General features: G+C 43.6%; 1 protein-coding gene across 4 annotated transcripts; it reads left to right on the forward strand.

Moving 5' to 3' along the window:
- The first annotated feature begins 525 nt into the window (after window positions 1–525).
- ZDHHC4 (zinc finger DHHC-type palmitoyltransferase 4) lies at window positions 526–14,069 on the forward strand. 4 transcript variants are annotated; one of them, XM_060122445.1, is made up of 8 exons: window positions 526–607; window positions 1,070–1,237; window positions 1,900–2,023; window positions 3,194–3,267; window positions 3,768–3,946; window positions 6,201–6,326; window positions 8,058–8,302; window positions 13,729–14,069. In XM_060122445.1, exons 2-8 carry the CDS (start codon window positions 1,179–1,181, stop codon window positions 14,017–14,019), a joined length of 1,098 nt encoding a protein of 365 aa, XP_059978428.1. In that variant the 5' UTR covers window positions 526–607; window positions 1,070–1,178; the 3' UTR covers window positions 14,020–14,069. The 4 variants fall into 4 exon arrangements, with proteins under 4 accessions (XP_059978428.1, XP_059978427.1, XP_059978429.1 ...); XM_060122444.1 differs by lacking the exon at window positions 526–607 and adding an exon at window positions 654–873; XM_060122446.1 differs by lacking the exon at window positions 526–607 and having other exon boundaries at window positions 1,094–1,263.
- Window positions 14,070–15,407: the final 1,338 nt, after the last annotated feature.

Below are 15,407 nucleotides of genomic sequence, written 5' to 3' on the forward strand. Positions count from 1 at the left end.
TAAACAGCCTTCCTTCTTATCCTCTAGGTTTGGAGTCAAATCAATCGTCATGCTCCCAGGGGCAGGATGTTCAGAGGTGTTCTGAGACAGCAGGAGCAAAGACACTGGGACGGTTCAGACAGGTCCCAACGGTGTGATTGGCAGAAAGCAAAGCGAACTCTGTCCACCACTAAGACACAGGGTGTGAGCCCCTAGGTGTGCCTGCCCTGGGCCGCCCGGGGTCCCTGCTCGGCTGGGAGCCGAGCCATGACTGGGCTCTACCCAGGCCGGTGGGCGGCTCGGTCCGCTTCACAACAGCGGCGTCCTCGCCCGCACCAGGCCTGGGACAGTCTCTTTGTAAGATTTCTGGCAACGGCTCTATAAAGTTGGACCTCCCAGCCGTCAGACTTGACCACATTCTAGAGGAGTCAAGGCGGGAAGCGAAAGACTACTCCGAGGGTGCAGAACACGAGCCGCAGCCCCGCCCCACCGCCTGTCCGCACGCACCTCCGCCGGAAGTCGGCCTGGCCGATGGCGTCGCGTGATGACGTCACGGATCCACCGGAAGTCTGGGGACGCGCTCTAGAGGCGCGGACCAGGTGCGGCTGGCGTTAGACTGATCTCGGCGGTAAGTCCGCCTCCACTGGGCTGTTAGATACCCGGGCTGGCACAGGGCCCTTCGTCTCCCTGTTTGACTCGCCCTTCCCCTTTGTGTATGGAGCTGCAGCCCCACCTCCACCCCTCCTGGCGCACAGATCTTCTGCACCTCCCATCCCCCCAACCCCGGTTTCGGCTCCCGGGGAAAGCGCCGGCCAGGCCCACCCGCTGGGATCTTCGGACGGAGAGTAGCATCGGGAATGCTTTTCTGTTGGGTCCCCAGCGTGGGCTCCTCAGGTATAGGGATAAACACCGAGATCCAAGGCTCCCGGGTTATTTCTTCCCAATGAGCTTTTTGTCTAGAAATCTTACAGCCCCGTACATCCTGCGGGGTCTCAACATCCCTTGACTTCCAAATTCTTTTACACAATGTATTCCGCCCCTGACTCCTAGCCTGTCATATTATGTGAGGGTTGAATTGATGTCTCCGCAGCCAGATCCAGCTTCCTAGAGGAGCCATGTCTCCTGCAGCTTTGGGTGCCACCTGTTGTGCCGGGCGCACGCCGCTGAACAAGAGGAGATGCCTTTTGGATTCTCCGTGAATGTTCGGAGGAGGAATGCCAGAGCTGCCGGCTGAAAACTATCCAAACAAAAGAAATATGTAGGCTGGGGACCCTGAATCACTTCGTGAGAATTGCTGCTCTTTGTTTCCTCTGTCTTATCTCGTGAGGACTTTCTAGTTTGGTTATCTTAATTGGAAGTTCTGCCCGGAACCATATCTGCCAAGGCCAATAGTAACCATTTCCAGTTTCTTAATACAGGCCTGTGTGTTGACTCTGGTCCCCCTGGGTGATCCCTGATTGTTGTGGTCACTGTCCTGGAGGGATCTTCATAGGACAGCATGCCTGATCCTGGCTGGGGCCCCCTGACTGCCTCTGGTGGATGCTTGTTCCAAGAGCAATGTCAGCAGATTCTTTTGGTTACCTTCATATCAGTGTCATTGTGAATATTTATATTCAGGGGAGTAAAAGACTGATTTATCGTTGTGGGAGGGAAGGGGGATGCATTTTGCATATTCTTCCCCACTTATTTTGGGATTTGCAGGCAGGAGATGCCACAAGGCAGACCACAGTGGTTTGATTAGGAAACTTTTGAAGGGTGACCAGGTGGGAAGCCCCACTGAGAGACAATTTGTGCTTGAAGGATGAAGAATCCTGCTTGGAGTCACTTAGGGAATTGGAGTCACTTAGGGAATTGATGTCTGAGAATATGTGTTGGACTATATCCCTCAGTAATAGTCACACTCCTTCTGTTCCTTTGTAGCCCCAGGATGGACTTTCTGGTTCTCTTCTTGTTCTACTTGGCTTTTATGCTGATTGGTGTTGTTACGATCTGCATCTGCTCGAAAACCCATTGCTTTAAAGGCCTGGTCAGAAGAGGAGCACAGGTAACAGTGATGGTTGGAGACCACGGGATTTTGGATACCACCAGTCTAAAAGGCTCACCAGTTTTCTGTCAGAACAAAAAAGAGATGTCATTTTTTATTCGTTCGTTCACTTGTCCTTTCATTTATGGCACTTGCAGTATATTCGAAAGTCTCTCTCTTTCTGTTTTTGTTACTGTTGAAAGTAATCTTTTTTTAAAAAATTTATTTATTTTCCCTTTCTTTGGGCTGTGTCGGTTCTTAGTTGCAGCACACAGGATCTTTGTTGAGGTATGCGGGATCTCTTCGTTCCGGTGCTTGGGTTTCTCTCTCTAGTTGCGGCGCTCAGACTTCTCTCTAGTTGTGGTGCACGGGTTTTCTCTCTCTAGTCGTGGCACGTGAGCTCCAGAGCATGTGGGCTCTGTAGTTTGCAGCACGCAGGCTCTCTCGTTGAGGCTCGTGTGCTCAGTAGTTGTGGCACGTGGGCATGTGGAATGTTAGTTCCCCGATCAGGTAATGAACCCGCATCCCCTGCATTGGAAGGTGGATTCTTTACCACTGGACCACCAGGGAAGTCCCAAAAGTAATCTTTTGATGATGCTTTAAGAGAAGATAGCATTCTTAAGGTTGGCTGTTTTTCTCTAGAGTTGATGCCTGTAGTTGGGCATGGATGTGAGCAGTGTCTGCCTGGAGGGGCCTGATGGGTGAAACTGGGGGTAGTGTGAGTAGAAAGCTGAACATCGGGCCGCCCACACTCCTCCAGGGATCAAAGTGAGCAGAATTGGGGTGAGCAGCCTTGGGAAGGGGTTGGCCTGGTGGGGGGACCTGGGCTAATGCTCCGTGATCTGGAGGTCGACTCTGGAACCTAGGGTTGAACCCAAGGCAGGGAAAGGCTACATTAACAGATCACATCAGCATTACCTGATCCAGCCCCTCTGCTCACCTCTCTTTGCCTGAAGACCCCAACTTAGTGCCTTGTTTGGGGTCAGGATGGAAATGGAGGAGTTGACATCATAGGAAGCTCAGCTGAGGGAAGCCCTCCTCTTTATTCTCACTTAAATCTCTTCTCTGCTCACATGCAGAAACATGCCTTAATATCACCAATATTGCTGGCTGAAAGGGAAGCATCTAATTTGTTTAGGTGTGGGGAGAAAGAGAAATGAAACTGAACCTTTCTCTTTTCTTTTGTTTCAGATAATTTCGTATATAATTCCAGAATGCCTTCGGAGAGCCATGCTAAGATTGCTTCATTACCTCTTCCATACACGGTATTTATATTTCAGAGTTTAAGTATTATCTTCTTTTCTGTTTCGATTATTAACTGTTGCTGTCCTCTAGCTCTAGGAGGTTCCTTGTTTGTTTCCAGCGTGATACAGGGAGGGATGCTGCAGGGATCAAGAGTCCTGGGTTCAGAACCTCTACTGACAGATAATCTACCTTTTATCTCTGGGGTTTTGACATATCAAATTTTAAGTATCAATACTTAAAGAATGGGAAAGTATTGACGTGCGTTTCTGTAAAAAGAAATATATACTGATACTGAGACCTCAGTTCCCAACAAAGATGATGATGATAATAGATAACATTTATTGAGTACTTACTATGTGGTAGGCACTAGGTGAAATGTTTCACATGATTTCTAATGTAATTCTTACTGTTGTCTCAAACCCAAAGGAAGTGGTTGTCCGTTGGTTCACCTCCTATAGTGTGGTGTGATTTTTTCACAGAGAAGCCCCTGTGAACAAGTCTTGTACCTGTGTCCTTTCAGAAACCACACCTTTGTTATCCTGCATCTCATCTTGCAAGGAATGGTTTATACTGAATACACCTGGGAAATATTTGGCCTCTGTCAAGAGCTGGAGTTCTCCTTGAATTACCTTTTTCTGCCTTATCTGCTGCTGATTGTAAACCTGTTTTTTTTTGCCCTAAGTTGTGAAACAAACCCTGGTAAGTTGAGGCGCTTAGTATAGAAAATGGTGACAGATCAACTGTCTGTCTCACTGACAGTGCTACAAACAAGTAGTGATCCCTCCAAGGGCTTTGCAAAAAATTTGCTATGTAGGGTTTGCATGATCTTTCAGTTTTGAATGTTTTTTAGTTTTATTTTTTTCTTCTTTGTCCCACAGATTATTTAGAACTATTTAAACATTATCACTTAACTGTGTTATATACAGAGCTTGCCGTCTATATGAAACTGTTTCTTTTAAAGTTGTTACTGATATTTGCATTACGCCCAGGCATGTGGTCAGTTTCTGTAAATGATCCATGTGTTCTTGAAAAGAGTATTATACTTTCTAGTCCTTGGGCACAGGCAACGATATAAGTCCATTAGATCAAGATGTTAATTATGTTCAGATTTTTATATTCATACTAATATTTTTGTTTGATTACTGAGAGAGGTATGTGATCTCATTCTGTTGGTAGATTTGACAGATTTTTTCCTTCACCTATTTTGAAGCTATTATGTGCGTGTGTATGTGTGTGTGTGTGTGTGTATAATAGATATATATACTCATATTAGACGTATTCAAGTTTAGAATTAGTATCATCTCTTGAATCTTTTTTCAAAATACAGTGAGCCTCTTTGTTACTAGTAATACTCTGCTCTCAAGTCTCCTTTGTCTGATACTCATATTTATTATTACACTGTTTTTAGAAATATACTTGCTAGGTATTTTTTTTTCCCATCCACTTATTTTAATAAATTAAATTTATTTATTTATTTATTTTAAATTTTTGGCTGCGTTGGGTCTTCATTGCTGCGCACGGGCTTTCTCTAGTTACGGTGAGCAGGGCCTACTCTTCGCTGTGGTGCACGGGCTTCTCATTGCGGTGGCTTCTCTTGTTGCAGAGCACAGGCTCTAGCTGTGCAGGCTCAGTAGTTGTGGTGCACGGGCTTAGTTACTCCGCAGCATGTGGGATCTTCCCCCACCAGGGCTCGAACCTGTGTCTCCTGCGTTGGCAGGTGGATTCTTAACCACTGCACCACCAGGGAAGTCCCCATTCCCTTATTTTAATCTTTTCTATCCTTGAAGGACCAAATGTCCATTAATTAATGAACAGATAAATAAAATGCGATATACCTATTGGATGGAATGTTATTCAACCATAAGGAGGAATGAAGTACTTATACATCCTATAACATGGGTGGATCTTGGAAGCATTATGCTCAATGAAAGAAGCCAGATACAAAAGACCACATATTGTATGATTCCATTTATATGAAGTATCCAAAAAAGGCAAATCCATAGAGACAGAAAATAGATTAGTGGTTGCCATGGATTGTGGGATTAGAGAAATGGAGAATGACTGCTGAAAGGATTTCTTTTTGGGGTGATGAAAATGTTCTAAAGTTGATTGTAGTGGTGGTCGTACAACTCTGTGACTATAAAAACCACTGAATGGGGGCTTCCCTGTGGGCGCAGTGGTTAAGAACCCACCTGCCAATGCAGGGGACACGGGTTTGAGCCGTGGTCTGGGAAGACCCCACATGCCGCGGAGAAGCTAAGCCTGTGCGCCATAACTCCTGAGCCTGCATGCCACAACTGCTGAGCCTCTGTGCCACATCTGAGCCCGCATGCCACAACTACTGAGCCCTGTGCCACAACTACTGAGCCCGCAGGCTGCAACTACTGAGCCCGTGTGCCACAACTACTGAGCCCGTGCGCCACAACTACTGAGCCTCAGCGCCACATCTACTGAGCCCACCTGCCACAACTACTGAGCCCACGCCCCACAACTACTGAGCCTGCGCGCCACAACTACTGAGCCCGCATGCCGCAACTACTGAGCCCGCGTGCCACAACTACTGAGCCCGTGCGCCACAATTACTGAAGCCCACGTACCTAGAGCCCGTGCTCTGCTACAAGAGAAGCCACCACAATGAGAAGCCCGTGCACCTCAACGAAGAGTAGCCCCTGCTCACGACAACTGGAGAAAGCCCGTGCGCAGCAATGAAGACCCAATGCAGCCAAAAATAAATAATAAATAAGTTAATTAATTTTAAAAAAACAACATTGGATGGTACACTTTAAATGGGTGAATTGGGTTTATGAACTGTATCTCAAAGCTGTTAATTTAAAAAATAAATTATTTGGAATATTAAATACAGCAGTTTTAGTTGTGCTTTGCCAGGACAGATTGTGTGAACATCTGGTCCACTGTATTGCTCGAAACTGACACTTGTCCTTCCTTTTTTCAGGTACCATAACAAAAGCAAATGAATTACTCTTTCTTCAAGTTTATGAATTTGATGAAGGGATGTTCCCAAAGAACGTAAGGTGTTCTACTTGTGATTTAAGGAAACCAGCGCGATCCAAGCACTGCAGTAAGTCTGGTTCTGGCCCCTCCAGCTCTGCCCTCGCACAGCAGACAAGTGGGCTTCATCTGTAAGGGAATGTTACATAAATCTAGAAGCAGGGCCATTTGACCTCCAGACATGAGGCGGCCTCTGTTGGTAGGGGATAGTTAGATAGTGGTTTCTTTGAGATGCCTAGAGGTGAGGTCTTGTGTTCTCCTGTAGTGGGTAACCTTCAGCTCTGGGCAAAACAGCCCTTCCTTTGCCACATGGCAGTGCTTACTGCTCAAGAGATGTTTCTGTAGGATGTTGTGTTTGCAGACTTCAGTCCTGGCAGAGCCTGCTCTTCTGGGCAGTGGCCAAGATTCTAGGTTAGTGCTGTCCAACAAAAATATAATGTGAGCCACCGATGTGATTTAAAATTTTCTAGTAGCCATGTTGCAAAAGTAAAAATAAATGGGAAAAATTTATTTTAATTATATGTCATTTAAGATATCTAAAATACCATTTTAACATGTAATCAGTATAAAAGTATCATTAGTGGATTTTTTTATATTCTGTTTTCATACTAATTCCTTGCAATTCCGTGTTTTTTACATTTACAGTACATCTCAATCAATAGACACTAAATTTTTTTTTTTTTTTTTTTTTGTGGTACGCGGTCCTCTCACTGTTGTGGTCTTTCCCGCTGCGGAGCACAGGCTCCAGACGCACAGACTCAGCGGCCATGGCTCACGGACCTAGCCGCTCCACGCCATGTGGAATCTTCCCGGTCCGGGGCACAAACCCGTGTCCCCTGCCTTAGCAGGCGGACTCTCAACCACTGCACCACCAGGGAAGCCCGACACTAAATTTTTATTGGAAATTCTTGATTTGTATTTAGATTTCATAAAACTTACAGTTGAAAGAGCTGATTCACATTCCGAAGCTATTCTAGACATTCTTAAAAGTTTTTCAATGACTGAATCAGTACCAAAACATCATTTTTCTTGGGACTTCCCTGGTGGCACAGTGGTTAAGAATCCGCCTGCCAATGCAGGGGATACGGGTTTGAGCCCTGGTCCAGAAAGATCCCACACACCGCAGAGCAGCTAAGCCCGTGTGCCACAACTACTGAAGCCCACACACCTAGAGCCCATGCTCTGCAACAAGAGAAGCCATAGCAATGAGAAGCCCGCGCACCGCAACGAAGAGTAGCCCCCACTCACCGCTGCTAGAGAAAGCCCGTGCACAGCAACGAAGACCCAATGCAGCCAAAATAAATAAACAAATAAATAAACCAGCATTTTTCTTTAATATCCATATCTATATTGACATAATGGTTTGTCTTTATCAGAAGAATTGATTTGACTTTAAAGCAAAAGCATCAGTTTTAAAATTATGTCTGTCCAAGTTAATAAGTTCACTAATTATCACTATAAGTTCACTAAAATTATGTCTGTCCAAGTTAATAAGTTCAGCATTATTCACATTGATCTCAAAGGAGCAATGCATAATTGAAAAACAACTGCGAATTTATCAATATCAACAAAGTATTCTTTCAAGTTTCTCTTGTAGCCACATTTCAAGTGCTCATTACTCACATGTGGCTACTGTATTGGCTACTGTATTGTCCCCTTCGGTTCTGAAAGCTTGGTGACAGCAGCTGCCACTGACACTACCAGCTCATCCTGCTAGTGTCAGTGTGTGAAACTCAGTAGGAGTGCACGGTGTCATTATCAAGGATCAACGCAGGGTTGTGGCTCCCCCATTTCTGTGCAGGTGTGTGCAACCGGTGTGTGCACCGCTTTGACCATCACTGTGTGTGGGTGAACAACTGTATCGGGGCCTGGAACATCAGGTACTTCCTCTTCTACCTCTTGACGTTGACGGCCTCGGCTGCCACCATGGCTGTGGTGAGCACTGTGTTTCTAGTCCAGCTGGTGATGGTGTCGGACTTGTACCTGGAGACTTACATCAATGACTTTGGACACTTGCAGGTGGTTGACACTGTCTTTGTTGTTCAGGTAATTAATATTCAGGTAATTATGTTGTGGGCTGTATGTTTCTGACTTAAGGTTTAAAAATTGGAAAAAGGGCATCTGTTTTCTGAGTCAAAACGTGAAGGCATTCCTTTTTTAAAAAATTGATATATAATTTTTAAAAATCAGTATATAATTCACACACCATAAAATTCACCCTTTTAAAGTATACAGTTCAGTGGTTTTAATATATTCACAGAACCACATAACTATCACCACAATCTCATTTCAGAACATCTCATCATCTGCAAAAGAAACTCTTATCTATTAGCAGTCACTCCCCATTCCCTTTTTCCCCAGACCCAGGCAGCCACCAGTTTACTTTCTGTCTTTATGGGTTTGCCTTTTCTGGTCATTTCACATAAATGGAATCATACAATATGTAGCCTTTTGAGCTGGTTTCTTTCACTTAGCATAATATGTTCAAAGCTCATTCATTTTGTAGCATGAATCAGTGCTTCATTCCTTTTTATGGCTAAATAACATTCTGTTGTAATCATTTGAGGAACCACCACACTGATTTCCAAAACATTTGCATCATTTACATTCCCACCAGCAATCTATGAAGGTTCCAATTTCTCCACATTCTTAACAATACTTGTTATTATCTTTTTTTTATTATAGCCATATAGTGGGTATGAAGTGATACCTTACTGTGGTTTGATTTGCATTTACCCTAATGACCAATGATATTGAGCATCTTTTCATGTGCTTATTGGCCATTAGTATATCTTCTTTGGAGAAGAACGTTTAAGGGAGAAGCAGCTCATTTTTCTTTGGGTTGTCTTTTATTCTTGTGTTGCAAGAGTTCTTTTTTGTATTCTGGACACTTGACTCTTATCAGATACAGGATGTGCGAATATTTTCTCCCATTCTGTTGGTTGTCTTCACTTTTTTGATAGTTTTCTTTGAAGCACAGAAGTTTTAAATTTTGATGCTCAATTTATTTTTTCTTTTGTTGCTTTTGCTGTAGTGTCATAGCTAAGAAATCATTGCTTAATCCAAGATCATGAAGATTTACACTTAAATATTCTTTAAAGTATTTTATAATTTTAGCTCTTACATTTAGGTCTTTAATCATTTTGAGTTAATTATTATTATTATTATTTTTTGCGGTACGCGGGCCTCTCACTGTTGTGGCCTCTCCTGTTGCGGAGCACAGGCTCCGGACACGCAGGCTCAGCGGCCATGGCTCACGGGCCCAGCCACTCCGCGGCATGTGGGATCTTCCCGGACCGGGACACGAACCTGTGTCCCCTGCATCAGCAGGTGGACTCTCAACCACTGCGCCACCAGGGAAGCCCCAACTTTATTCTTTAGTTTGTGGATATCCAGTTGTTCCAGCATCATTTATTTATTTATTTATATTTTTGGCTGCGTTGGGCCTTCGTTGCTGCACATGGGCTTTCTCTATTTGCAGCAAGCGAGGGCTACTCTTTGTTGTGGTGCACAGGCTTCTCATTGCGCTGGCTTCTCGTTGCAGAGCATGGGCTCTAGGTGCACGAGCTTAGTTGCTCCATGGCATGTGGGATCTTCCCAGACCAGGGCTCGAACCCGTGTCCCCTGCGTTGGCAGGCGGACTCTTAACCACTGTGCCACCAGGGTAGTCCCCCAGCATCATTTATTGAAAAGACTATTCTTTGCCCATTAATTTACCATAATGTGAAAGTCAAAGCCATTCTTTAAAAACTCATTTGATTGCTAAAAGATTTCTATTTCATTTATGGGAAATGGCTTACGAGCAGTCTTTTTTTAGGTAACTGCCTAATTCTCCTTGAGTGTTTTTTTCCTTTTGTTTCAAAGAAAATAAAATGAGCAAGTGGGACGTATTAAATGAATGCAAGGTTGGTTCAATACTGGGAAATTGATTAGTATCTTATACAGCATTATTAAGTATTAGGAACAATGATATTATTTCTCTAGATGCTGAAAAGCCTGTCAAAAAATTCAATACCCATTATAATAAAAGCACTTAGAAAATAGGAATTGAAGGTTATTGTCTTAATATGATAAAATACACACATAGTCCTAAAGCCTGCATCTTTCTTTTTAACTCTTATTTTAAAATAATGATAGATTTACAGGAGGTTACAGGAATCCTGTGCACCCCTAAGCTCCTCTCCCCATGCCAGAATCCCTATGCAACCACAGCACAAAAGCAAGAAATTGACATTGGCACAGTCCACAGTGTCAGTTATATATGTGTTCGTTTGTGTTGTGTGTGTAGCTCTGTGCAGTTTGTCACATGTGTAGCTTTGCGTAATTGCCACCACAACTAAGGTGCTCTTCTGTCCATCACCACACACTCCCTGTGTTATCCCTGATACCCACATCCTCCTCCCCACCTCCCTAATGCCCGGCCACCACTCATCTGTTTTCTGTCTTTGTTATTATGTTATTTATTGTTACATACATGGAATCCTACAGTAGCATTTTGTGATTGGTTTTTTTCACTCAGCACAGTTTCCTTGAGATTGATCCTAGTGGTTGCATGTATTAGTAGTTCATTCCTTCTTACTGCCGTATAGTTTTCCGTGGTGAGAATGGATCACAGTTTGTTTAATGAGTTAGCCTTTGAATGACATTTGGGTAATTTCCAGTGTTTGGCTATCACTAACGAGGCTGCTATGAACATTGGTTTAGAAGCTGCTGTGTGAAAAGAAGTCTTCAGTGTGATTGTTGGGTTGTATGGTAAGTCCATTTTAAGTTTTGAAAAGGAGAACCACACTGTTTTGCAGAGTGCTTGTACCTCTCTACATTCTCCTCCCCAGGGACGGGGGAGTAAGTGGTTTCTCTGCATCTTTGCCAGGTTTATCATTATCACTGATTTTCACTTCAGCTGTTCTCATAGGTATGTCATGATACCTCCTTGTTGTTTTAACCTTGAGTAGTTTTTATTCTCAAGTTTTTTCCCAATTATGTATATTTGTAATCATACTGAAAAGTTAAAAGAATAACAGAGTGACTACCCATATACCTTCCACCTAGATTTTAAAATTGTTAACATTTTAATCTGTTTTCTTTCTATACGTGTGTATATATTTCTCTGTATTATTAGAAATAAGTTGGAGATGAAGTTGCTTCACCCCTAAATACCTGAGCATACATTTTTTCAGAATGTCAACATTCTCATACGTATCTACAATTCTATTATCCCATGTAAGAAAAGTAATAATAAATCTATATACTCTCTAGTCCATATTCAGATTTCCCCGTTGTTTCAAATATGTCTTTTATAGCTCTTCTACCTCCTTGAACCAGATTCCATTTTATAGTTATGCATTACATTTGAATATTATGTCCTTTTATTCTAAAATAATGCCCCTGCTTTTTTTTTCATTAAATTGACGTTTAGTAGTCTAGTTATCTTTTAAAATGTCCCATGTTCCAGATTTTTCTTTTCCTAATTGTCATCTAATTTTTCTCTTTCTTTATATTAGTGTAAACTGGAAGTTAGTTCTAGAGCCTTGATTAGATTCAAGTTAAATGTTTTTGGCAAAAATGCTTCCTAGGTAGGGATGTGTATTTCATAGTGCATCCCATCAGGTGACATAGGAGCAGTGAAGCCCAGGTTGATTTACGGAGGTGACCACCAGTTCCCTCCACTCGTGAAGTGCATTTTCCCCTTTGCAATGGGTAATCTTGTGTATATGGTTTTGTTTTTGTATTTAGGACTTTCTTTAGGATAGATTTCCAACAACATAAATACTGGGTCAAAGACTGACAACATTTATAAGTCTTCCGATATTTATCTATGTTGTCAAATTGCTTTTTAAAACCTGTGGTTAGAGCAGTGTGTAAGTGTTCCTTTCACTGCATAAGAGCAGGCATTGATGATGCCTGGGATGGGAAGTGCTTCTAGTTTGACAGAATATGGTTTACCCTTTTTTACAAATTACATTTCTTTCATTACTTTTGATTACTTTCCTTGTCTGTCAGTCATTGGTATATCTTTTTTTGTGAATTCTGCCCTTTAATTGTTTACCTATTTGATATTAGAATAACTTTTGGTTTGAGGTCTTTGGATAATAATGGTAGTTCATTGTTGTTATATTTGTTTTCTGTTTGTGTGTCTCATTTTTTGTTGTTTAAAAAGCTTTAGACATTCTTCCTCATCGAATCTGTCTCTTTTCTTTGTAACTTCAGTTAGCAAGTCTCGCCCATCGGGAGTTTTGATGGAGTTTTGATAAGTATCTACTTCTTTTCTGCTAACTTTCAAAAATATTGAACTCTTTCAGAATTATTTGTCTATCATAAAAACGAACTTATACAAATTCAAGTAGTCCAGAACTTTTAGGGGTCGGGGGAGGTGGGAGAAATAATTGAAGGTAGTTCTTCCAGTTGAAAGATGAATAAGTCCTGGGAATGTAACGTACAGCATGGTGACTGTAATTAACAATACTGTATTGTACATTTGAAAGTTGCCAGGAGAGTAGCTCATAAAGGTTCTCAACACACACACACAAATTGTAACTGTGAGGTGACAGATGTGTTAACTAACGTTATTGTAATCATTTCATTATATAATATATATAATCATTATGTTGTATATTACATGCACCTTAAACTTTCATAATGTTACATGCCAATTATATCTCTACAAAGCCGGGGGTGGGGGGAGAAGAAAATTTAAAACATCTTGGACAAAAATAAAATATAAACTGGGAATTATTCCCCTCCCCTCCCAACAGTTTCATTCTCCAGAGACAACCACTTGTATAGTTTGGTGTACATTTCAGGCTTTTTCTCTATGTTTATTTATATGGCCATACACTTTCATGGAGTTAGTTTTGTTTTTACACAAATAGGATTCCATTGTGATTTTTGCATTTTGTCTTTCTTGTTGGGCAATATATTACCAACATCTTTTCCAAATTAGTACATAGACACTGACCTAATTTAAAGGCTCCTTGTTGTTCCATAGGATGACTATCCCAGAGTTTTACTCTTCCTCCTGGATGGACATTTAACTTGTTTCTTTTGGGAAGAGGGGCTATTAAAATCAGTGCTACAGTGAATACCCTGTACATGTATTTCTGTGGTCATATTGTTTTCAGAGAGAGATTGATCTCTTCTGTCCGTCTGGACTTTATGTTGATGCATGAACTAAGATCTACATTCATTTCTCTGTTTATTTTCTGAATAGCTAACTGGCATCATCTCCTGAGTGTCCTTCCCCTTTTCCTTCAATGCACACACTTAATTTATCCCATATGAAATTCTTCCTGGGAGGTTTGTCAGTGCTGTTTTTGGTTCTGATTTTGTGTTCAGTGGGTCAGATGTGTATGGAGGTGGGGGAGCTGGGAAGGCAGTTCTGAAGTGTATATGGACGTGACCATGGCCGGTGGTTCCTGACCCCAACTCGTGTCACAGCCTAGCTGCCTAACGTGCTGCTTCTTCTTTGCCCCCAGTACCTGTTCCTGACCTTCCCGAGGATTGTCTTCCTGTTGGGCTTTGTTGTGGTGCTGAGCTTCCTCCTGGGGAGCTACCTGTGCTTCTGTCTGTACCTGGCCGCTACCAACCAGACCACTAACGAGTGGTACAGAGGTGCCCGAGCCTGGTGCCAGCATTGCCCCCACGTGGCCTGGCCCCCGTCAGCAGAGCCCCAGGTTTACCGGAACATTCACTCCCGTGGGCTTTGGAGCAACCTTCGCGAGATCTTTCTACCTGCTGTTGCACATTATGAGAGAAAGAAGAAATAAGAATGGGAAGAGTGTTACTGCCTTTTAAATATAGTATATGTTTATTTATACATATGGATACTTTCTTCTTTTTTAAAAAATTTTTATTTATTTATTTGGTTGCGTTGGGTCTTCGTTACTGCACGTGGGCTTTGTCTAGTTGTGTCGAGCGGTGGCTTCTCTTATTGCGGAGCACAGGCTCTAGGTGCGCGGGCTTCAGTAGTTGCGGTCATGGGCTCTAGAGCGCAGGCTCAGTACTTGTGGCGCACGGGCTTAGTTGCTCCGTGGCATGTGGGATCTTCCCGGACCAGGGCTCAAACCCGTGTCCCCTGCACTGGCAGGCGGATTCTTAACCCCTGCGCCACCAGGGAAGTCCTGGATACTTACTTTCTAAGCATTGGTTTATTTCTTTTTTCCCAGTTTCCACTGTGTTTATGAATTGGCTCTCAGTAGCTAAGGAAGGGAAGGGAAAACTAGTGTTTACTGAGTGCCTAAGCTTTGCCAGGTGCCATGCTAATAAACCCTGGGGCAGAAATACCCCTTGCTCATCCTCTGTTCATTCAGCCGGCTGGAGTGGAGCATCTCTAAAGTCCTGGTGCCAAGGGGCTCAAAGGTGAATTCCCAGAGGTTCCAGTTGACCTTGGTCTCCCACTGGGCTCCTGGACAGGAGGGGCCTTATGGCTGTGTCCCCTGATATGCAGGAGGGTCTCTGTGATTTGAAGTTGTCTCAGCTGCACCCTCTTTAATGTCCTTTCCATCTTTCCCTGGGAAACGCCTTGGCTTTTTTCATCTCCTTGACCACAGCCAGCATCCTCTCCTAGGCCCACCCTCAGGCCAGAATGGACCTTTTACAGAAGGCTCATTCCTGTGGCCTCTGGCCTGCCCTCCACTGGCCTCTTGTGGCCACATTCAAGTCATTTCTGCTGTTTTTAAAATCCCAGGCTAGCCCCGCTGTTCATTCATTGCAGAGATGAATGCAGGAAAAGAGATTCACAGAAAGTGCTGAGGGTTTTGAGGTCGTAGTGGTCAGGCGCAGGAGACATGATTCCTATGGCCCTCCCAGGCTAGGCGGGGCCCATCTGGAGGGGGCTGGGGAATAGGGACTCGCAGGCAGGCAGGCATCATTTGTCGTCGCAGCCCCGAGTTCAGACTAGATATAGCGTTAAAGATGAACGGCTGGGGCCTGAGCCACGGCCCTGCACCACCACCCTATCCTTGGAAAAGCTCCATGAAATCACATGTGTAGGCTTTGAACGCCGCGCAGAGAAAGCAAGGGGAGCTCCGGGCGGGCCTTGCGGGGCTGGGGGGCGCGTACAAGACCTAGATTGCGTTCTCTGGTGGATGTGGCCCCCAGCTCGGCAGCTCGGGACCCGCTCGGCGGTCGCGGGGCCCAGGGGCGGGGTTCAGGG

The sequence above is a fragment of the Lagenorhynchus albirostris genome, chromosome 15, assembly GCF_949774975.1.
Source record: "Lagenorhynchus albirostris chromosome 15, mLagAlb1.1, whole genome shotgun sequence".
Lineage (NCBI taxonomy): Eukaryota > Metazoa > Chordata > Mammalia > Artiodactyla > Delphinidae > Lagenorhynchus > Lagenorhynchus albirostris.